This window comes from Leucoraja erinacea, chromosome 31 (genome assembly GCF_028641065.1).
Source record: "Leucoraja erinacea ecotype New England chromosome 31, Leri_hhj_1, whole genome shotgun sequence".
Classification (NCBI taxonomy): Eukaryota; Metazoa; Chordata; class Chondrichthyes; order Rajiformes; family Rajidae; genus Leucoraja; species Leucoraja erinaceus.
In genome coordinates, this window is record NC_073407.1 from 16698843 (window position 1) to 16722535 (window position 23693).

General features: G+C 47.0%; 1 protein-coding gene across 2 annotated transcripts in view; it reads right to left on the reverse strand.

Moving 5' to 3' along the window:
- Window positions 1–23693, reverse strand: part of cercam (cerebral endothelial cell adhesion molecule) — a 59017-nt gene that overhangs the window by 27287 nt on the left and 8037 nt on the right. For both annotated transcript variants that reach the window (XM_055660109.1, XM_055660110.1), the window contains 6 exons: window positions 17075–17192; window positions 11742–11876; window positions 10540–10744; window positions 8447–8566; window positions 2876–2952; window positions 2029–2135 (listed from right to left, as the gene is read on the reverse strand). In XM_055660109.1, coding sequence (XP_055516084.1) covers window positions 2029–2135; window positions 2876–2952; window positions 8447–8566; window positions 10540–10744; window positions 11742–11876; window positions 17075–17192 — 762 coding nt within the window. The remainder of the gene's footprint in view (window positions 1–2028; window positions 2136–2875; window positions 2953–8446; window positions 8567–10539; window positions 10745–11741; window positions 11877–17074; window positions 17193–23693) is intronic.

The following is a 23693-nucleotide window of genomic DNA, read 5'->3' on the forward strand; positions in this document are numbered from 1 at the left end:
TTAATGTGTGCCAACTGGGAACTTCTTGCGGGAACTCAGTCACCGAGAAGAATCCAACATGTAGCTTGCAAGGGTGAGCTCGCATTCCAATCCGTCCTTCATCTTCCGCCAATTTCTGCAACTTCCCAGAAATACGAAGCACCAAAACCAATTCTTTAGTATTAGTGATTTGTTCTTTCATACAATACTGGTGCAGCTGGTAGTGCTGCTGCCTTAGAGCATCAACGACCTGTGTTTGATCCTGAACTTGCCTGCTGTCCGGGTGCAGGTTGCAAGTTCTTCAAGTGACCACATGGGTTTGATCCGCGTCCTTAGTTTTCCTCCCACATCCCAGAGACGTACGGATTTGTGGGTCAATTGGCCTCTGTAAATCACCTCGAGTGTTTAAGGAGTGAGTGCGATAGTGGGAAAACATGGAACTAGTACGATGATGGCCGGTGTGAACTAGGGGCTTTTTCCATGCGCTATCTTTCAATTGATTGAATTGATCAGAGTTGATGTCCATCATATGGAGAGCAGGAGCCATGCCTGGGGACAATGTTAAACTCGAAAGAGAAGTGGCTTCCATGGGGTGAGGTAGGTGAGGTTGGGGGAGGGTGGATGGGTGCTTGTGTAAGAACTAGTTAAGGGCAAGAGGCCAAGAGGCACCAACTCTTCACCTGCTGGTGAAAAACAAAACTCACTCTTCAAAACAGGCTCCCATGGTATCAGAAGACATCAATAGGAAACCAGCCAGATCCTCCAAGAGTGGAGCGGTTACAGCGACCACAGGAAAGTAATGAAATTCAATCTTCATTGATTGATCAAGAACATTAAACTTGGTCGCTCAACACATTCCTTTTCCCGTTTCAGTCAGATTTATTCAATTAAAATCAACATACTGTATATGATCTCAAGCACAATAGAACTGACAGCCACACATGACTGGAATTTAAAACAAGAACATTCTGATCTTGGCTTAATCTTCCTCACTTGGCACATGGTTATTTTGCCCAAGACACATTTGGTTTCCAAAATTGCTCCCATACTTTCTCTACCAGCAACAAACTAATTCATTAATCCCCCCCCACAGCAAGCAAGCTGGGCTGCGGTCTCATCGATCCTTGCCAAAAATCTCTTCTTTTTTTTTTTCGGGAATATAGTTCTCAGCATTATGGAACTGCTGCTCTATAATGATACAACTATATTCCGCACTCTGCATCCTCCCCTTTGCTCTATCTGTTGTACTTGAGTTTGACTTGATTGTATTTATTTATAGTGTAGCTAATCTGTTTGGATAGCTAACATACAAAACAAAGCTTTGCACTGTACTTCAGTACACGTGACAATACTAAACCTAAACCTAATGTCTGCCACCTTTCCATAAACTAGGGTGTAGTCCCAATCTTCCAGCCAACCTCACTGTGGGCATTTGGTCTGGAATTGGGCATTGTGATCCTGCAGCACTCTATTGATTCTGCACTCTAGTATTTTCCTCTTTGCTTCACCCGTTGTACTTGTGTTACATTCATGTAAATCATACTATACATGCGAACAATCAAGCCATATAGAATGCAAACAAAAGCCTCTCATTGCATCTAGGTACACCTAATTAATAATAAACCATTATCAATATCAAATCCAGATCCAATCTTGACTGTGTAACTCAATCACAAAGTAGTGGAACATGATATTATATACTACTGTACCTCATCAGAGTTCATGTGAGTGTTGGTTTTTCAAATACTGGCATGCAGCGAATTCCCACAATGAGTGACAAGCTGCTTCTGGTACCGATGGAGGGGGGGGGGGGGGGGGGGGGGGGGGGGGGGAGAGGGGGAGGGGGGAGGGGGATGCCATGTAGAGTCCAGCTCCCCTCCCAGTCACATAAGGAGATCTCACACCTCCCTATGGGAGGAATGTGAGGGTGGTTTGGTCATTATCCCTGGTTCTGCCCAAAGGGCAATCAGTTATCTGACCTTGCTGCTCTAAGGCCAATTAAGGTGATCTCCCCTGGGACTAGTACATCTGCAAAGGAAGCTGACTGACCTCCCGTCCACGGCATCTATTATCTTGTAGTTGATCTCCTGCTCGTACAGCGCCTGCATCATCCTCTCCCGTCTGTCCGGACGTCGCTTGAGGTTTATCAGATAAACCTGCCACAAGGTAAGATATGATCACATTGAACATACAACAGTACAGCATAGGAACAGGCCCCTGGGTATCTGGCACTGTGAGGAGGTGGCTCTACCAGCTGCACCACCGTACCACCCAGTTCTGATGAAAGAACTCTGTATGCTCAGTAGTGTTAGTGTTAAGGGCCTGTCCCACTTGGTGAGCCGGCGTCATATCAGTGTCGTCAAAAGATTTTGAACATTTCAAAATCCAGCGGAGACAAAAAAAAATGTTGCGACCAAATAATGAAAGGTCTAGATAGAGTGGACGTGGAGAGGATGTTTCCAGCAGTGGGGGTGTCTAGGATCTGAGGACACTGCCTCAGAATAAAAGGGCATTCCTTTAGAATGGAGAGGAGGAGGAATTTCTTTAGCCAGAGGGTGGTGAATGTGTGGAATTAAATGCCACAGGCTGCTGTGAAGGCCAAGTCATTGGGTATATTTAAAGCGGAGATTATTGATCGGTTCTAGATTAGTAAGGGCGTCAATATTTCCAGGAAGGCGGCAGGAGAATGGGATTGAGAGGGAAAAATAGATCAGCCATGATCGAATGGCGGAGCAGATTCGATGGACCGAATTGCTTAATTCTACTCCTATGTCTTATGGACTGAGTGGGTAAGGCTGCCATAGAACTCAAACCCATGTTTCCAATGCTCTTTCCTAACCCAACTGTGTAGAGAGGCCAACCCCTATCAGACCTCACTCTGCCAGCCCGGGCTTACCTCGTCAAAGTCCATCTTATCTGGAAACTTAGGTGGGAGGTGGATGAACTGCGATGGGGCCATCGGGGGCCCGGTAACTGCAGGGAGAAAGACAAGGCGTGTTTGTTTATAAATCCCACCAATGGTTCACAATATGATGGCGGATCAGATAACGCTGACAATTAAGCCAAACTCAAGTACAATAGGCAGAGCAAAGGGAAAGATACAGAGGGCAGAATATAGTTCTCAGCATTGGAGCAGTTCCAGAGACAATAGACAATGTCGGTAATGGGGTAGATGTGAATCATACTGTACCCTAGTTTATGGAAGGACTGTTCAGAAGCCTGATAACAGAGAGGAAGATAGACAAAAGTGCTGGAGAAACTCAGTGGGTGCAGCAGCATCTATGGAGCGACGGAAATAGGCAACGTTTCGGGCCGAAACCCTTCTTCATGCATGGGTAAAACATCCATAACTGTGTATATCTATGCCGGGAGTGGTGGTTGAGGCAGATACGATAGTGACATTCAAGAGACTTTTGGATTATATGCAGGCAGATAGGAGCTGGAGATACAAGAAACTGCAGGTGCTAAGACACAAAGTGCTGGAGTAACTCAGTGGGTTAGGCAGCATCTCTGGAGAACATGGACAGGTAACGTTTCGGGTTGGGACTCGAAGATTGATTGTGGCTGGGGTGGAGGGGAGAAAGCTGGAAGAGAGGAGGGCAGGACAAAGCCTGGTGGATGATAGGTGGATGCAGGTGGGGGGGGGGAGCGGGGGGGGGGGGGGTTGATAGGTAGATATTTGTGAAAAGGCCAGCGATGAAAAGATAACAGGCAAGTAAGATAAGAATGGAAGGGTGGCTCACTGTGAAGGCAGAAGATGGAATATAGTTGGAAGTGGAGGGGAGGGGGGGCAAGGGGAGAAGTGGGTGCGGGTCCAGCTGAGGCACAGAGAAGAGGAGAGGGGGGAAGAAGGATTCAGTATTCATACCGTTAGGTTGTAAACTACCCAAGTTGGTCTTGGTTCAGCATAGACATTGTGTTGAAGGGCCTGTTCCTGTGCTGTGCTGTTCCATATAAACTGATTATTGTGTAATCTGCCCGGCTTTGTCCCATCCCCATCTCTCTTTTCCATCTTTCTTCCATCAGTCTGAAAAAGGGTGCTGACCCAAAACTTTGTCGGCCAATTCCCCCCACAGATGCTGCCTGACCCGCTGAGTTCTTCCAGCACTTTTGTGTTTTGCTCCAGATTTCAACATCTGCAGTTCTTGTATCTCTATTGTGTAATCTGCTTTAATTATTATAGAATGAGGCATATTCTGACACATTATATATGTGTGTTATATAATGTATGAGCACTTAACTGCTACAGCTCCTCCACTTTGTTTTCTATTCCAGATTCCAGCATCTGCAGTGTCTTGTGTCTCCACTTCACTAACTAACATACTTTGGGGGTGAGGGGGTCTTTCATCAAAAGCTCTTCCAAATCAAGAACTAGCGACTGAAGATAAAGAGTTCCAGCCACGTTGTGGTTCAGTATGTCAATAGCATCAGAGTTTCAGACAGCAGTTAAACTTAATAAAGAGAATTTTTTTTTTCGAAAGACAGGCTCTAACCCATCTTGCCATGGTTACACAGCTCTGGTATGTTTCCCAGAACGGGCTGATATTCAACCCCGCTCGCTGGATTAAGAGTTTGAGTTACGGAAGCAAGAATGCCTCAGCGATCGGCTTTCTCAGCTGCTCTGCATCCTGATCAGTCCCGAGAGGTCTGGCTGAGAGCCAAGGTGCCGCATTTGGCGAGGTGGATTCACAATCCTGGTGGTGCAGCTGGTAGATCTGCAGCCTCACAGTGTCCGAAACCCAAGTTCAATCCTGACTTTGGGTGCCGTCTGTGTGGAGTTTGCACATTTTCTCCGTGACTGCAAGGGTTTTGTCTGGGTACTCCCGCATCCTCCCACATCCTTAAGATTTGCGAGTCTGCAGGTTAATTGGCCTCTGTAAATTATCTCCGGTGTCATAGAATCATGGAGTCCTACAGCATGGAAACAGGCCCTTCGGCCCAACATGCCCACACCGGCCAACATGTCCCATCTACACTAGTCCTACCTACCTGTGTTTGGCCCGTATCCCTCTAAACCTGTCCTATCCATGTACCTGTCTAAACGTTGCAATGGTACCTGCCTCAACGACCTTGTTCCATACACCCACCATGCTTTGCGTGAAAATATTGCTGCTGCAAGGAGGGTTTGCATTGTATCTGTACATAGAACATAGAATAATACAACACACAACAGGCCCTTCGGCCCACTATATCTGTGCCAAACACAGTGCCCAAACCAACTCTACACTGCCTGGATATAATCCATGTTCCGCCATTCTCTGCGTATCCTTGTGCCCATCCAACAACCACTATCGTGTCTGCCTCCCCCACCACCACTGCCAGCAAGTTCCAAGCGCCCGCCACTCTCCAAGGAAAAACTTGCTCTGCAAATCCCCACTCACCTTAACACAATGCTCTCTAGTATTTGATATTTCCATCCTGGAAAATAGCTTCTGACTGTCTACCCTCTATTTCTGCACACAACAATGCATTTGTGTGGGTTTTATCCCCTTCCTACCCAAGTAGTGACCCAATCTGGCTGAACCAGCTCTACCCTTGTTAAGGGGGACGATGGACAACAGGCTCCGAACTCGTTGAGGTGTGAGTGCAAGGGTGCAAAGGTGCAGCTTCAGATCCACATGTCCACAGGAACTTGTGGAAGTTTGTTTTCTGTTCTAGGGCTGCGGAGTCCTCTGCTGAGGACTGACCATACTGCATTGGAGCGGGGAAGGTCGTGGGAAGGGGGGGAAATGGTGAAAATCCAACAAAGTGGTCAGGGATGGGGTCAGACCCATGCTCTGAGGAGGCTCGAGAGGGGGAGAGGAGCTCAGGGAAGGTGTCGCGGAGGATCTGAAGATGGGTTGCGTCCCGAAACGTCACCTATGCAGGTCCTCCAGAGATGCTGCCTGACCTGCTGAGTATCTTTAGCACTTTGTGTCTACCCCCATTGAGTACAGACAAGTGTTGAACGGAAGACAAATTCCATCAGGTGCTGTATTTAGCCCTGTTTGGGTCTTAACTCTCTTCCCTGCTATTTTTGCACTCGCTTAATGAAAGGCAGTAAAGTTTGGCCAACATTTCCTTCCCGTGTCTTGCAGCGCTATCTTTCCCTTACACTGTGGACATTTATGAACTGTTCGTTAATGCATAAACCACAACTATTTTGTCCTTGAGGGTTCATTAAAAACCTGGCACCGCTTCAAAGGTCTTTATGCATTGGTTTAATTAGCAAGGCAACATCATGCTCCTCTCAGCAGAGGGTGGTGACCTCGACCTGCCACAACCCTCCCCGCCATTGAAAGCAAATATTTACATGAAGCACTGGCTCAAATAGGCGGTATCAAACATCAGGAATCGCTATCATTTGCGCCATGCCCTCTCTCACTGCTACAATTGGGCAGGAGGTACAGAAGCTTGAAGGTCCGCATCACCAGGTTGAGATACTGCTGCATCATCAGTTTAGTTCTTAAGTTTAGTTTAGTTTAGTTTAGTTTAGAGATACAGCACAGAAACGGCTCTTCGGCGCACCATGTCCGCTCCGACCAGCGATCCCAGCAGATTAACACCATCCTACATACACTCGGGACAATTTACACCAGGCAAATGACCTGTATATAATCAACTACATTCCTGTTCGTCTTTGGAGTGTGGGAGGGTGGAACCGAAGATCTCGGCGACAACCCACGCGGTCACTGGAAGAACATACAAACCCATACAGACTGCACCCGTAGTTGGGATCGAACCCGGGTCTACACCACTGCAAGCACTGTAAGGCAGCAACTTTACCGCTGCACCACCGTGGAGTTCTTGAACCAACTTGCACAACCTTATTCCTACCTTGGCAACTCCGGGCTACCTCTTGCACTACTGTGGACTTGTTTTCTTATTGTGTTTTGTAATGTCTTGTTTTTTTTCACAGACTTTTTCTCTTCACTGTCATGCAGAATTTATGGGTCATTTATCTGTGTGTTGTCCGAGTCTATGTGCCTGTGATACTGATGCAAGCACGATTTTTGTTGTACCTGTACCTCAATGTACTTGTGCACATGACTTAACTAGTTGCCCATGTTTCACCCCATGTTCAAGAAATCATGAGCGGAGCTCAGAGTCTTTTTGTTGTCCACGATGATTTTTGTTTCCCTGTCCCACTTATTCCACAATATCACCAACAACTTGTCCTGGAGCAACCACATTGAAGCCACAACTAAAAGAAAAAACACCCTAAAGGGGCTGTCCCACTTGGGCGACCTAATTGACGAGTTTAGAAGAGTTTTTTATTTAAATGACACATTGAAGACCTCCTTCGACCTCCTTCGACTAAGTTGAAGACTAGCTACGACTCACTTCAGGAAAATTGGACACTGAATAGTGGAGAGAGAAGACGACCTCCTTCGATCTCCTTCGACCTTTCTTCGACCTCCCTTAGACTTTGATGAAGACTATCTACGACTACCTTCGACTACCCTCGACTACCTACGACTAACATGCCGACCTACTACGACTAAACCTACGAGCTTTGGGAATTCTCCAACGCCTCTTACCAACTTCCACAGATGCAGCACATGAAGCAGACTATCGGGTTGCATCGCAGCTTGGTTTGGATATAGCTCTGCTCAAGACCAGAAGAAGTTGCAGACAATTGTGGATGTAGCCCAGTCCATCACACAAACCACCCATTGACCTCATCTACACTTCGCGCTATCTTGGGAAAGCAGTCAACTTAATCAAGGACCTTTCCCATCCCGGCCATTCCTTCTTCAAATACATCATCATCATTGTTGAAAACATTAGCGACGCTGGTTTACGACGGGCAGGGTGACGGACGCACCACACATCTCTGTCCTCCATGTAGTTGGCAAGTTCCTCTGTGGTCTCTACACATGTCTTCCATCAACGCCCTCAGCATCGTCTTGATCGGCGTTTCCGGGTCATGTCTTCCATGGGCGGGTTCCCACAGCACGACCTTGTTTGCTGGCGTCTCTGGGTGGTGGTGGCAGTGACCGGCGAGCTTCATCCTTCTCCACCTGATCTTCTCGGTCAGAGGCGGATTCTCCCCATAGAGCTGGGCGTTGGTGATGTGGTCCCTCCAACTGACATTTTGAACTTTTCTGAGCATTCGGGTGTAGGTACCATCGAGAGGCTTGGACAGCGCTCAAGTGAGAGTCCATGCCTCACACCCGTACAATAATATGGTCTCTACAGTTGCATGGAAGAAAATACAGAAGATTGAAAGTATGTAGCGCCAGACTCAGGAACAACTTATTCTCTCTGTCAACTGCCCTTCAATAAGCTAAGGAGTAGTCCTAATCTTCTAACCTACCTCATTTGCATTCATGCAACATTTTCTCTGGTACTGTTATGCTACCATGTTGAGAAACTATCTTCTGCACTCTGGTATTTTTCTTTTCACTTTACCTGGCAATAATAAACCTAAACGTAAACATCAATGATGAGTCAAAACGAAGTTTACGCTCAGAGATGCTCTTACTCATTGCGTCCAACATAAGATGGATGAAGTTCTGGTTGTCATCTTCCAGTGTGCTCTGGGGCTTGCCGGGAATGTTGATGAAACCATATTGCTCTTTATTGCACACATACATCTGGACCTCTGCAAACAAAAACAGCAGGGAAGCTGATCAGACATTGCAACTTGTTTAGCCTCATCATCCAGCCATCACTGCCTGGAACACTTAAAACCTAGAGTATTATTTTTTGTATACACACTTCACGTTTTTCTACTCTCTACCATCTATTTTTCCACTTTTTCCTCTTTCTATTGTTTTCTTTTTCTTGTCTTGCTTACTTCCTTCTCATAACATAAAACTAGAGGTTGTACATAGAATGGATTACGGTATTACATAGTTGGCACCTAAAATTAGGTTCCACTGTACTGTTTTGTGCTGTATTAACTTCTAATAAAATACAACAAAAAAAACCCAAAAAAAACAAAACCTAGAGTCATACAGTGCAGAACAGGCTATTTGGCCCTCACCAAGTCCCACCTGCCTGTATTTGGCCCATCTATATAATATTAAAACTGTGTGTGTGTGTGTGTGTGTTTCTGCCTGTCTTGTGGTTGCCAGCCTGTGGGTGCCAGCCTTTTGATTCGTTGCTATGCCAACACCAGACCCACAAACGCCCAGATTTTTTACATTTCGGTAGACATTTCACTTTTCATTCCAAGTATCCACTCCTGATTAAATTTTGTCGTGTTTATGTACACAATTTTTAATAAAATCCTTCTCCCCCCACCCCCCACTCACTCATGTTGTCGCCTCCTGCTGGCCAGCGACCATAACGGCTGCTGGCGCCCGCCTCTCGCCTCAAAGACGCCATTTAAAAACAGCCGCACTGCTGAGTGCTCGAATCTTCAGTTGGAGGACCACGTCTCCCGTGGGGGCCGCGGGTAGGGAACGGCTGCGTTGGGGGATCAGACCCAACGGGTCTGCACTTGGTCTAGTATTCATCTAAACCTTGCCTAACCATGCAAACTGTCCAAATACTTTTTACATTTTGTTATTGTACCTGCCTCGACTATTTCCTCTGGCAGCTCGTTCCATATATCAACCTCCCTCTGTGGAAAAGAGTTGCCCCTCAAGTTCCTATTAAATCTTTCTCCCCTCACCCTCGGGTTCTTGATTCCTTCACTCTACGGAAAAAAGGCTCTGTGAATTCACACTATCTATTCCCCCTCATGATTTTATACACCTCGATAAGATCACCCCTCAGCCTCTGGCTCCAAGGAATAAAATTCTAGCCTGCTCAACATCCCCGATAGCTCAGAACCCCGAGTCCAGGTAACATCTTCAACTTGTCTATTGTCTATTCTATCAAAAAGCACCAAAAGTCTCCCAACCTTTAGCCAATCCACCTCAAGTTACCCAAGGCCCAGCACCAACCCATTCACTTGATCCAATGCCACTGACACTGAGAACAAGATAATAGCAAGAGACTTTACAAACCTAAGCCATTCAATTAACCAATGTCTTAGTACATGGCAGGTTGAGAGTCTTACTGTATCTCTGAGTTCTTCACAAGTTCACAGGTTATAAGCAGAATTAGGCCATTCAGCCCATCGAGTCTACTTCGCCATTCAATCATGTCTGATCTCTGCCTCCTAATCCCATTGGCCTGCCTTTCACTTAACCCTCGACACCCCTTCTAATCTAATCAAGAATCTGCCTTAAAAAATATCCCCTGACGGCCTCCACAGCCCTCTGTGGCAATGAGTTCCACAGATTAACTACCCTCTGGCTAAAGGGACAGGTTGGTGCTCAGCCGTACTATCCTGACCCACCCGACGTTCCATCATCCCGCAGTATCTGAAAAACCCACAAAAGTCCCCATCTTAAAAATGCTCAATGACTAAGTCCAAAGGGCTGAAAATAGCAATATGAGACCAGGGAGAGGTGCGGACGGAATATCAGCCCACCCTGACCCACAGCACGGTTTACACGCTCTTTGAAAGACCGAGACGTTTGGTCTTGGCAGAGAAAGTAGTTCCACGCATTAGAGCAGTGAAGGCAACTCTGCCGGTGGATCTTCAGCCCGTGACCTCCTGCCCGCGCTCGCGCCAGCTACCTGAGGCACGACAGGAAAACGCAAACACGATGATGTCGTCGAAGGCCCAGGAGAAGTCCGGGTGCGGGGGGTAGAAGGCCAGGCCCTGTGTCGCCTCCTTGCGCAGGTCGATCAGGAAGGTGGAGTGCACCATGGGCACGGCAAAGCAGCCTAATCTCTGGCGGTGTCGCGTGGGGAAGTACTCTGCTGTCCGGCGGTAATACCCCTGCACCAAACAAAGCAAAGATACATTACAGTCCAGTGCCAACCACCACTCACGTTCATACGTTCATCCGTAGTAGGAGCAGAATCAGGCCCTTTGGCCCATCAAGTCTACTCCACTATTCAATCATACCTGTTTTTTTTGTTTAGTGTTTAGTTTGGAGATACAACGCGGAAACAGGCCCTTTGGCCCACCGAGTCCACACCGGCATTAATACTATCCTACACACACTGAGGATAATGTATATTTATACCAAGCCAATTGATAACCTACAAACCTGAATGTCTTTGGAGTGCGGGAGGAAACCGAAGATCTTGGAGAAAACCCACGCAGTCACGGGGAGAACGTAGAAACTCCGTACAGGCGGCACCTGTAGTCAGGATCGAACCTGCGTCTATGGCACTGAAAGCGCTGTAAGGCAGCAGCTCTACCGCTACTCCACCATGTCGCCATGATCTATGGCTGATCTATCTTTCCCTCATAACTCCGTTCTCCTGCTTTCTCCCCATAACCCCTGATACCCCGCTCCTGCTTTCCCCGCTCATTTCAACTTCATACATGAGGACGCCACAGAGGTGCAACCAGTAGAGCCACGTCCTCACAGAGTCAGAGACTGGGGCTCGTTCCAGACTTCAGGTGCTGTCTGTGTGGAGTTTGCATGTTCTCCCCGTGACTATGTTGGGGGTCCTCTGGGTGTTTCGGTTTCCTCACATATCCCAAACACATACGGGTTTGTAGGTTAATTGAACTCTGTAGGTAAATTGTCTCTAATTGTGTTGGTTCTGCGAGGCAGCAAGTCAAAAGGTCATAAGGAATAGGAGTAGAAATAAGCCATTCGGCCCATCAAGTCTACTCTGCCATTCAATCATGGCTGATCTATCTCTCCCTCTTAACCCCATTCTCCCCTAACGTCTGACACCCGTACTAATCAACTCTACTGCTGCGCCACTGTGACGCCCTATCATTTCAACAAGCAGGATCTGCAGAAGCAGTTCATTACCTGAGGAGTGATCCCACACCAGAAGTTGGAGTAAGCTGCCTGCGAGATCAGTAGTGGGGCGATCACGGTCTTGTTCTCTGCCATCAGCAAGTTGAGTGTTTGGTTGTCAGTCAGAATATTATCTGTGTCCACGTACTGAAAGTAAAATGGTCATTAAGTCAAAGCAAACACGGCAGAGACTGGAGACTTGGAACACAAAGAGCTGGAACTTGCAGAAGCACTGGGAAGTAAACGGCAGTAAGACTAGATTTTAGTCCTGGGGAATTGGGAGGGAGGTGGTTGATAGATTCTACTCACTGTTGCATTGGGTGAGAGAGGGTTTGGAGATTTTTGTGCCTGTATTGTTGAGAGGGGAAGGAGGGAGGTTGGGACCTCATTGAGACTTACAGAATAATCAAAGGCTTAGATATAAGGCTCAGAGTTCATGCGGAAAGTTTCCACTGGTGGGAGAGTCTAGGCGGCGCTCTTTTAGAAAGGAGGTGAGGAGGAACTTCTTTAGTCAGAGTGTTGTTAATCTGTGTAACTCATTGCCACTGAGGGCTGTAGGAGGCCAAGTCAGTGGATATTTTTAGATAAATTCTCAATTAGAATGGGTGACAAGGGTTATGGGGAGAAGAGAACAGGATTAGGAGGCAGAGATCAGCCATGATTGAATGGCAGAGTAGACTCGATGGGCCGAATGGCCTAATTCTACTCGTAGAACCTGTGAACACAAAGCTCTGTCCCGACCAACATCTGATGGGATTGACAGCTTGCCAGCATCAAATGCACGCTGCACAGGGCAGGAAACTCAGGGACATTTAAAATCCAATTGAAATATATTTAATTCAATCATTCCGATTCACTCGGAGGATAGTGGGTATTTGAAACAAACTGTCAGAGGAAGTTGTAGAGGCAAGCACAATAACAACATTTAAATGTCACTTGGGCATGTACACAGATAGGAAAGGTTTCGAGGGATATGGGCTAAATGCGAGCAAACGGGCATCTTGATCGGCATGGACGAGGTGGACCAAAAGGCCTGGTTCCATGTTGTTTAACTCTGTGATTATCTCCCCACTAAAATGTTAGTGCATCAGAGGACTGGGTTTAGTGTTTTAGACTGGACGATATTTTGGTTCTGTCCATTTCATCAGCTGCCAACAAGATCAACCACCCTACTAACTCTCTGATCATTGCCCACCCTCTATGGGGTATTACCTGAGGGACCTCTTTCTAGATGATGTGCAACATACTGTCAATAATACGGCAGCAATTAAAACTCTGCAGGACTCGCCATTTCTCAGAGAAATGCAAACATTTGTTGCTGGCGTCTCATCAATAAGAATTTTTTAATTTCATGTTTTTTCCAGCGACTTTTCCAACAACAGATTGCAATTGACAGACTCCAGAAGACCCAGGCAAATGCCTGTTGCCATCACACCAACAGCAGCAGGGTTTATTTGGCAATCGGTTCACCTCCTTCACTCCTACCAGCATTCCCTGCCAGAGGTGAGCTTATTCACCAGCTGGCATGCAGCTGCAGATCTGCGCTGTTAGCTGGAGGCTGCTCTTGGGCAGATGTGTGTTGCTATGGCTGTGTTAAGAGCAGTTGACATTTGGCAAGGAGAGAGCTCCGCATTTTTCTCTGCGCGTTGGCAAAGGAAGCAAAGAAGAATCCGAGGACTGAAAGTTCCAGATAGCTCCACAACACTCAGAACATCACATGGTCAAAACATGCAGGTGGATGAGGAACCCAGACTGGAACAAAATGCCGGAGTAGCTCAGCGGGACAGGCAGCATCTCTGGAGAGAAGGAATGGGTGAAGTTTCGGGTCGACACCCTTCTTCAGTCTGCAGAATGGTCTCGACCCGAATCCGTCACCCATTCCCTCTCTCCACAGATGCTGCCTGTCCCGCTGAGTTACTCCAGCATTTTGTGTCTCTCTTCGATTTAAACCAGCGTCTGCAGTTCCTTCCTACACAGATAGCAAACCCACTTCAGCTCCGTTTTACATTACTCATGGGAGCTGAACAACTCTCTTCAATCTCTCCAGTGCCTGTGTGAATCACCACTGATTTATTTAACACATGTAACAGCTGGTCCAGAGCTCCTCCAAACCCATTCTGTCACAGAACGCAGTGCAGCGCAGGAGTGGGCCCTTCGGCCCCCAATGTCCGTGCTGAACATGGAGCCAAGTTAAACTAATCTCCTCTACCTGCACATGATCCATATTCCCTATCGAAAAGCTTTTTAAATGCCCCAGTCATGTCTACTACTACGACCACCCCCTGGCAGTGTTTTCCTGGCACCACTGCGTTAAAAACAACTTGCCCCAGTCTCCTTTAAACATTGCTCCTCTCACCTTAAACATCTAAAGGGCCTGTCCCACTTTCACGACCTAATTCACAGCCTCTGCCGAGTTTGCCCTTGACTCATACTCACAGCATGGTCGTAGGAGGTCGTAGGTCGGCCGTGGGTCGCGATGCTAGTTGTAGGTACTCGTGGCATCACGTAGGTCGGGGCGTTTTTCTAGCCTGATGAAAAATGCCCACGGGTAAAAAAGGTCGTGAATTAGGTGGTGAAAGTGGGACAGGCCCTTAAGGTGGGATAGAAGCAGAGTACTGCCTCGGCCAGTGTCCACAGAAGCCCATCTCTAAATGTGACCGTCAGCATTGATCTTTTATTCTCGTCCCCCTTGTGTGTTTATCTCGTCACTTCTGCCAGTCAAGGTCAGTAAATCCTTGAACCTGGTCAAGTCCTGGACACTTTGCTGATCTTTACTGAGCTAACTGGCGCCCTCCGTCACCTCCCGTGAGGCAGGTCTCCGGGGCGTGACAGGTTGACTGGGATGTCCGAGGGGTGACCATGCACACGTCCTGGAGGAAAGACTGATGCCTGGGGGAGGTGCCCCTCCGATGCCTCAGGGTCGTCCTGGTCCTTCTGTCCATGAGAAATGATGCTCTCTCTTCCAGTCTCTCACCGCAGCGCAGATTGTGAGATCTTTGCCCGGGCTATGTCCAGCGATTAACATTTTTTCCTTCTTTGCCCCATCCAAGGTTGGGTGCGGCAGCCTTAAACCCCTGTCCCACGGTACGAGTTCATTACAAGAATTCTCCCGATTCGGACTCGGAGATTTACGGTAATGGCCACTCGTCGGTACTCGGGGCTCTCGTGGACATTTTTCACCATGTTGAATAATCTTCACGAGTCTTCCCGTGCTTACCTGCCGTTAGCGAGTCTTCCCGAGTACCTGCCGTTAGCGCTAAGAGACGTCCCCGAGCTCCGACGTACCCGCTACGTTCATTCTCCGTGCTTACCACGAGTTTGATTTTTTTAAAACTCGGGTGAGCTCTTGGAATGAACTCGCACCGTGGGACAGGGCTATTAGATGCTGAGCAAAGCTCTGCTTTCACGTGATACATAGTCTAGGCCAGAATGGCATCGAATAACGCCCTGTGTTTACTGCTCCAAAGCACGGGAGAGCTGGGCCAAAGAAAGAACATGTACAATGGGAAAAATTACCGAATGGAAAAAGTTACTGAGGCTCATGTCTGCAAATGTTCCGATGTTTTAACCACTACCGCGGACTCATTAGTGATGGAGTGCGCAGGGAACGAGTGTGGTCAGTGCATGGGGTGGGGTTGGTTGGGAGGGATTATTGCAAATTTTAGTCACTCGGAACTTAATACTGGGGCGAAACAAGCATAACATTATTCAATGCAGAGCAAGAGCCTGAGGGAACTTGCCAATCACAATCGGCTATAACACCATCAGATTTACAAAAATCTGATCAACATATAGACAGTGAGAGAGAATTATCAGCAGAAGGCCATCCGTCATCTGCCAATAGACCACAAGATGTAGAAAGAAAGAACTGCAGATGCAGGTTTATACCAAAGATAGACACAAAGTGCTGGAGTAACTCAGCGGGTCAGACAACTTTGGAGAAAAAAGATGGGTGATGTTTCGGGTTGGGACCCTTGATACATGCCGATTTACACCATTTAGATGTGTCCTGATAGAGGCAACCATCTTTCATGTAGCCCTGTTCATGTACACTTGCGAGAGGACAGCATCTCGGCCCCACAATTACAGTACGGAATCTGATGGTCTTAGCTACAGGAGACTTGTTCCAGCTTATGTCCATAAATTCACCATCAGCAACAGATCGCCTTGGCCAGTTCTATATTGGGAGAAGCCAAAAGGGGCTGTCCCACTTAGGCGACCTAATTGGCAAGTTTAGAAGAGTTTAGGAGAGTTTGCAAAAATGTCATGTTGAACACCTCCTTCGACTATGTTGAAGACTAGATACGACTAGCTATGACTAACTTTGGGAAAATTGGACACCAAATAGTGGAGAGTGAAGATAACCTCCTTCAATCTCCTTCGGCCATGATGAAGGCTATCTACGACTACCTCGACTACCCTTGATTACTGACGACTAACATGCCGACCTACTACGACTAAACCTACGAGTAAAATAAGTATCGATTTTTTCCATGGTGACCTTTTTTTACTCACGGGCATTTTTCAACATGTTGAACAATACGCCGCGACCTAGCTGAGGCCTCGAATACATGGGGAGTACTCTCCAGCATGAAGGAGAGTTACAAAGACCTCCTACGACCTCGTGTCGATCATGCTGCGAGTATGGGTCGAGGGCAAACTCGCCAGAACTCACGGATTAGGTCGCCCAAGTGGGACAGCCCCTAAAGGCTGTGCTGCACACTGAAGGTGAATGTGAATTTCATCAGAGAGGTTGCTCCTGAATGTGGCAAATGGTCCATGTTTTCCAGAGTTCCACCAGGGACCATTATTGACAGAGGGGGGTCTTGTACATTGATGGAGGACCTTTGTGGATGTTAAGTGCTCTGCCTTTCTGTGAATGTTTCAGTGAATGACTTAGAGCTTGGCTTTCATGTCCACAGGTCTTGTGTGCCCACTGCAGGTCAATCTCTGAGGCTGGATGATCTGAGTGAAGCACCTACAGGTTAGTTTAGAGGTACAGCAGAGGCCCTTTGTCCCACTGAGTCCGCACTGACCAGCGATCCCCGCACATTAACACTACACTACCTATACTAGGGGCAATTTTACATGTACACATTTATGCCAAGCCAATGAACCTACAAACCTGCACGTCTTTGGAATGTGGGAGGAAACCGGAGCACCCGGAGAAAACCCACGTGGTCACGGGGAGAACGTACAAAAACTTCATACAGACAGCACCAGCATTCAGGATCGACCCCAGGTACCTGGTGCTGTAAGGCAGCAACTCTACAGCTGTGCCACCATGCCACTTGTTGGGAAACCCCCAGTGCCCCAGAGAGGGAAGTGGCAGAATCCATGCTCACCAGGATGTAATCAGCCCACTGTTTCCTGGCAGATTTGAGTGCAGCTTGCTTCAGCTTCATGATGTATTCAAACCTGGTTCGGGTCCAGTGCTTGGGGCCCATTTCATTTGGGTAGGATCTACAGCAGAGGAAAAATGCAGTGTTAAAGACAGGAAGCAATGAGCTGGTTGTTACGGTTAATGAGGCAACGTCTGTCTCCTGGAAGTCCTTCTATGACAGAGACACCCTCTTTGTTGGCCGTCCATCCACTAGTATTTCCCTCCATCACCGTTGCACCATGTACTATCATCTACAAAATGCACTGCAACACCTCAATAGGACTCTGTGGGCAATTGCTTTACAAACCCCACCAGGAAGGCCAATGGCAATAGATACAGAGGAACAACATCAGCTGAAGATTCCCTGCCAAATCTGACATCATCCTGAATAGTTTTTTTTTCTGTTAAATCTGTTCCTCTCTCCACGGATGCTGCCTGGCTTGCTGAGTACTATTCTATATTTATCTCAGATTTCCAAATCTAACTCCCTCTTAAATATAGCCAATGAACTGGCCTCAACTGCCTTCTGTGGCAGAGAGTTCCAGAGATTCACCACTCTCTGTGTGAAAAATGTTTTTCTCATCTCGGTCCTAAAGGATTTCCCCTTTATCCTTAAACTGTGACCCCTTGTCCTGGACTTCCCCAACATCGGGAACAATCTTCCTGCATCTAGCCTGTCCAACCCCTTAAGAATTTTGTAAGTTTTTTATAAGATCCCCCCTCAATCTTCTACATTCTAGCGAGTACAAGCCGAGTCTATCCAATCTATGCCATTGATCATATAAGCCAAATGGCAGAGATACATGCAACAAGGGAAAGTTTCTAGCAGCTGAAAGCTTTTGTCCTGGAGAATGTCTTTAATGTAAACCATGGTGTTTGGATAATCTACAGCAAAAGTAAACATTAACATCGGAAGCATTTTTGCAGTCCCTATTGGGAACTATTCGATCAGAAGGTCAATGAAACACTCACCATAGGACACCCTCCATCCATATGAATCCCCAAGTCCACATCTCCAGGTGCCGTGGCCAGCATGTGACGTGTGAATAAAAATGTGTAGCTGTGGGAATATCAGCGGCGCAGGTGCTTCCCAGTAACGTTACAACCGTGAGCTGCCAGAGATCTACACATCCTGTCTCCCATTACAAGCCCAGCAGATGGGCTAAGAATCAGACTCGGAGCCAGGAATGCAAGCTTTTTGGAGATAGAAAAACCAAGAGCAGCTGAGAAGGAGATTCAGGTCATTGTCAGTAATCGCCTTGCATCGCAGGAACCAGGGTGAATGAGAGAGAGATCCCAGTCCCAGGGCCACGCTCTACACTGGCCCCACTCAACGACTTCCTCTGGCAACCCGTTCCATGCACCCACCACCCTCTGTATGAAGAAGCCTGTTAAATCTTTAAGAAGGAACTGCAGATGCTGGAAAATCGAAGGTACACAAAAATGCTGGAGAAACTCAGCGGGTGCAACAGCATCTATGGAGCGAAGGAAATAGGCAACGTTTCGGGACGAAACGTTGCCTATTTCCTTCGCTCCATAGATGCTGCTGCACCCACTGAGTTTCTCCAGCATTTTTGTGTGCCCTGTTAAATCTTTCCCCTCTCACCTTAAACCTTTTCTCTCTAGTTCTTAATTCTGCTATCCTGGGCAAAAGACTCTGCGCATTCACCCTACCTGCAAAGTGGGATCATTTTCTCTGCAACATCGGAGGCTGAGGGGAGACTGGATTAAAATATATAAAATTAGGACAGATATATATAGGGTTGACAATGAACCTTTACCCCCAGGGAAGATATGTCAAATACTAGAGGCCATAGCTTTAACTTGAGAGGGGCAAAGCTTAAAGGTGATGTGGAGGGCAAGTTTTTTTTACACAGAGGATGGTGAGTGCTTGGAATGCACTGCCTGGGGTGGTGGTGGTGGTGGTGGAGGCAGATACGGTAGTGGCGTTTAAGAGACTTTTGGCTAGGCACATGGATATGCAGCAAATGGAGGGATGGGGATCATGTACAAACGAAGGTTAACATAGCTTAAAAGCAACATGTTCAGCATGAACATTGTGGGCAGAATGGCCTTTTCCTGTGCTGTACCGTTCTATGTCCTCCCCCAAGTCCACAGATTGCCAGCTTTCTAAAACTGACCAAACTCGAACTTATGGGAACACAGAGAAAACGACGAGCTCCCATTGCAACAGGCACGTCACCAGAGTTTAGTTAGTTAGTTAGTTAGTTAGTTAGTTAGTTAGTTAGTTAGTTAGTTAGTTAGTTAGTTAATTTGTCGTCAATGTTCAGAGATACAGTGAAATGTTTGTTTTTGCAAGCACTACAGTCAAATGTACAGTAATGCAATAAATGATGCAATCTAAATTCTATTAGCACCTCAGAGAGTGAGTATGACAACTATAAATCATCAACACGATCACCGTGTTGAAGAGCAAACATTGCAAGTTGATGCTGGTGTTAAAGACAGCCCAGTCAACTGCGCGATTTGATTGAGAAAAAAAAACAAACAGAATTTAGCAGCGAGAAGAGGACTATTCCCAGGAGTGTTCCCCTTTTCAACTGGGAATGTAAAAGTTCCTGGAAGAGGCGATTGGCTGATAGCATGATGGGTTAAATAGCGAGCACATCTGTGATTACGTAGGAAGGCTGGTGAGAGAGTTGAACGATGCATAGGAAAGGGAACTGATTCAACTTAATTCAACGGGACAATCAAATCAGTGAGGTTTAATTCCACGGTACACAGAAATGCTGGAGAAACTCAGCGGGTGCAGCAGCATCTATGGAGCGAATGGAGATAGGCAACGTTTCGTCCCGAAACGTTGCCTATCTCCTTCGCTCCATAGATGCTGCTGCACCCGCTGAGTTTCTCCAGCATTTTTTTGTGTGCCTTCGATTTTCCAGCATCTGCAGTTCCCGTCTTAAACAAAGGTTTAATTCCATGCTCTCTTGGGATAGTACAGGGGGGAACTGGAGTGTGAGTTTACAGCAAGCAGCAGGGGCAGCTGGCGAACTAATCTGAGGTTCTGCAGGGGTAGTTTGGGAGGAGGTGTGAGGTGTGAGGTGTGAGGTAGTGCAGAGTACTTGGCAATAAGCACGGGGAAAGCTGCAGACTGCTGGTGAAATTAAACAGGGAAATCTGAAATATCCTTTGCATTACACACAGCCAAGGTAAAACTGATTGGGGCTTTCCGGGAATGCACACATTGTTATATCTGTTCGGTGGAGAGAGTCAAAAACTTCAAATTCCTGGGCGTGCATATTTACGAAGATCTTTCCTGGACCCAGCACACTGGTGCAATTATAAGGAAAGCACATCAGTGCCTCTACTTCCTGAGAAGATTACGGAGATTCTGGATGACAAAGAGGATTCTCTTGAGCTTCCACAGGTACACAGTAAGAGAGCCTAGTGGCTGGTTGCTTCATTGTCTGGTTCGGCAACTTGAACGTCCGGGAGCGGAAAAGGCTGCAAAAAGTTGTGAACACTGTCCAGCCCATCACGTGCTCTGATCTCCCCACCATCAAAGGGATTTGCCACGAGTAGCTGCCTCAAAAAGGCAGCCGACATCATCATAGACCCACACACCACCCTGGACTCACACTCATTTCACCACTGCCATCGAGAAGAAGGTACAGGAGCCTGAAAGCGGTGACTTCCTGGTTCAGGAACAGCTTCTTCCCTACAGCCATCAGGCTATTAAACACTACAACCTCATATAGGCTCTGAACTACAATAGACTATTATTATTATTGTTGCACTGTTTTTTTGTTCTTTGAGTATGTGTGTATATATATATATATATATATATATATATGGATATGTTGTGGGTATGTGTATCAATACTAACAAGGGGGTCACAGTTTAAGGATAAAGGGGAAATCTTTTAGGACCGAGATGAGAAAAACATTTTTCACACAGAGAGTGGTGAATCTATGGAATAATCTGCCACAGAAAGTAGTTGAGGCCAGTTCATTGGCTATATTTAAGAAGGAGTTAGATGTGGCCCTTGTGGCTAAAGGGATCAGGGGGTATGGAGAGAAGGCAGGTACAGGATACTGAGTTGGATGATCAGCCATGGTCACATTGAATGGCGGTGCAGGCTCGAAGGGCCGAATGGCCTACTCCTGCACCTATTTTCTATGTTTCTATGTTTCTAATACACACAGAGCTTTTCTTTTCTCTCTCTCGTTTGTCATATCATACTATGTTTACATATTCTGTTGTGCTGCAGCAAGTAAGAATTTCATCGTTCTACCTGGGGCATATGACAATAAATCACTCTTGACTTGTCTTGACTCTTGTTTTGAGATTGAAAAATAGACGGGGGCAAAGAGTTAGGGTGTGAGGAGCGAGGGGGAAGGGTGTGGAGAGGATGTGAGCCAGAGCTCAGAGAATACCCACCAATGGCTTAAAGTCCCGAATGTTCGAGAGGTCCGAGGCCAACACTGCCCACAACAAGATGACTTTATGACTGGGGAAGCTATCGCAGATAGAAATGCCAGGGTGCATGTCTACCTTCTTGCTCTGGTGGGTTGGATTGCCAATGCCCTGTCAAACCCATCCAGTTTACACACAATTACACACACAAACAGACATACGATTAAGTTAACGTTTCCGGTCAGAGTTCCACTTTCCACAGATGCTGCCTAACCTGATGGGCATTTCTAGCAGTCACTGTTTTTTTAGTTCAAATTTCCAACCCTCTGCAGTTTTGTAATGTGTTCTAATGCAATAGAGTGCCTCGCATGAAGCAGTCAAATTAACCATAACATGCCTCATTGTGATTGGTATGGTTTATTATTCAATGTGCATCGAGATGCAGTGAAAAGCTTTTGTTTGTGTGGGATTCAGCCAAATCAAATCATACTATATATGAGATCAGGACTACACCCTAGCTGATGGGAGGACCATTCAGTGGATCAATACATAGCAGGGAAGAAGCTGTTCCTGCATATGATGGTAATGTGCTTTCATCTGTTGTGTCGTGCCTGATGGGTGAGGGGGGGAGAGGGAAGGGTCGGGATGCGAGTGGTCCTTGATTAAGTTGCCAGCTTTCCCAAGACTACTGAAGTGTAGATGGAGTCAGACTATACTCCAGCCACCAGGGCAGGGTCATTCTGGCTCCTGATCACAGGGGGGATTAAACTCGTGGCTGATGGGGGCAAGCAGACAGGAAAGAGTTATTTCGGGCAAGAAACAGAAAAGATAGCCCCGGGCTACCCCTTGCAACAGAACCTCGCTCCAAAAACATATGGTCTCCATTACAAATTCGTTCAACGTCCTGCACCAGAGGAGCACACAATAGCTGCCAGCAGCAGTAATATCATTTGCAGATGTGCAAGACTTCGATCTGCCCCTCTCGTGGTGCTCACAAACTCTTTTGATTGATTGAAAGGTACAGCATAAAAACTGGCCCTTCGGCCCATCGAGTCCACGCCAACCACTGGTCACCATTTCATGCTAGTTCTGTTGTCCCACTTTCACATGGCAACTCCAGAGGGATTTACACAGGCCAATCAGCCTACAGACCTGCAGGTCGTTGAGATGCAGGAGGAAGCCAGAGCACCAGGTGGAACCTCACATGGTCACATGCAAACTCTACACGATACGATACGATACAACTTTATTTATCGCAGGAGGGAAATTGGTCTGCCAGCTGTCATGAAGCACAAGATTCATGAAACATGAAATTAAAGTGACGAGTGGAAAGGAATGGGGAAGTGCAAAGATTGGGGGGGGAGGGGTCAGTCTATCCCACGACAGAAGGGGAGGAGTTGTACCGTTTCATAGATACAGGGAAAAAGGATCTCCTGTGGCGTTCTGTACTGCATCTTGGTGGAACTAGTCTGTTGCTGAAGGTACTCCTTAGGTTGACCAACCAGTCACTCCCTCAGTACGGAGACGTTCCCCTTTTCAACTGGGAATGTAAATCTTCCTGGAAGAGGCGATTGGCTGATAGCATGATGGGTTAAATAGCGAGCACATCTGTGATTACGTAGGAAAGCTGGTGAGAGAGTTGAACGATGCATAGGAAAGGGAACTGATTCAACTTAATTCAATGGGATAATCAAATCAGTGAGGTTTAATTCCACGGTACACAGAAATGCTGGAGAAACTCAGCGGGTGCAGCAGCATCTATGGAGCGAAGGAGATAGGCAACGTTTCGTCCCGAAACGTTGCCTATCTCCTTCGCTCCATAGATGCTGCTGCACCCGCTGAGTTTCTCCAGCATTTTTTGTGTACCTTCGATTTTCCAGCATCTGCAGTTCCTTCTTAAACAAAGGTTTAATTCCACGCTCTCTTGGGATAGTACAGGGGGGAACTGGAGTGTGAGTTTACAGCAAGCAGCAGGGGCAGCTGGCCAACTAATCTGAGGTTCTGCAGGGGTAGTTTGGGAGGAGGTGTGAGGTGTGAGGTAGTGCAGAGTTCTTGGCAATAAGCACGGGGAAAGCTGCAGACTGATGGTGAAATTAAACAGGGAAATCTGAAATATCCTTTGCATTACACACAGCCAAGGTAAAACTGATTGGGGCTTTCCGGGAATGCACACATTGTTATATCTTTTCGGTGGAGAGAGTCAA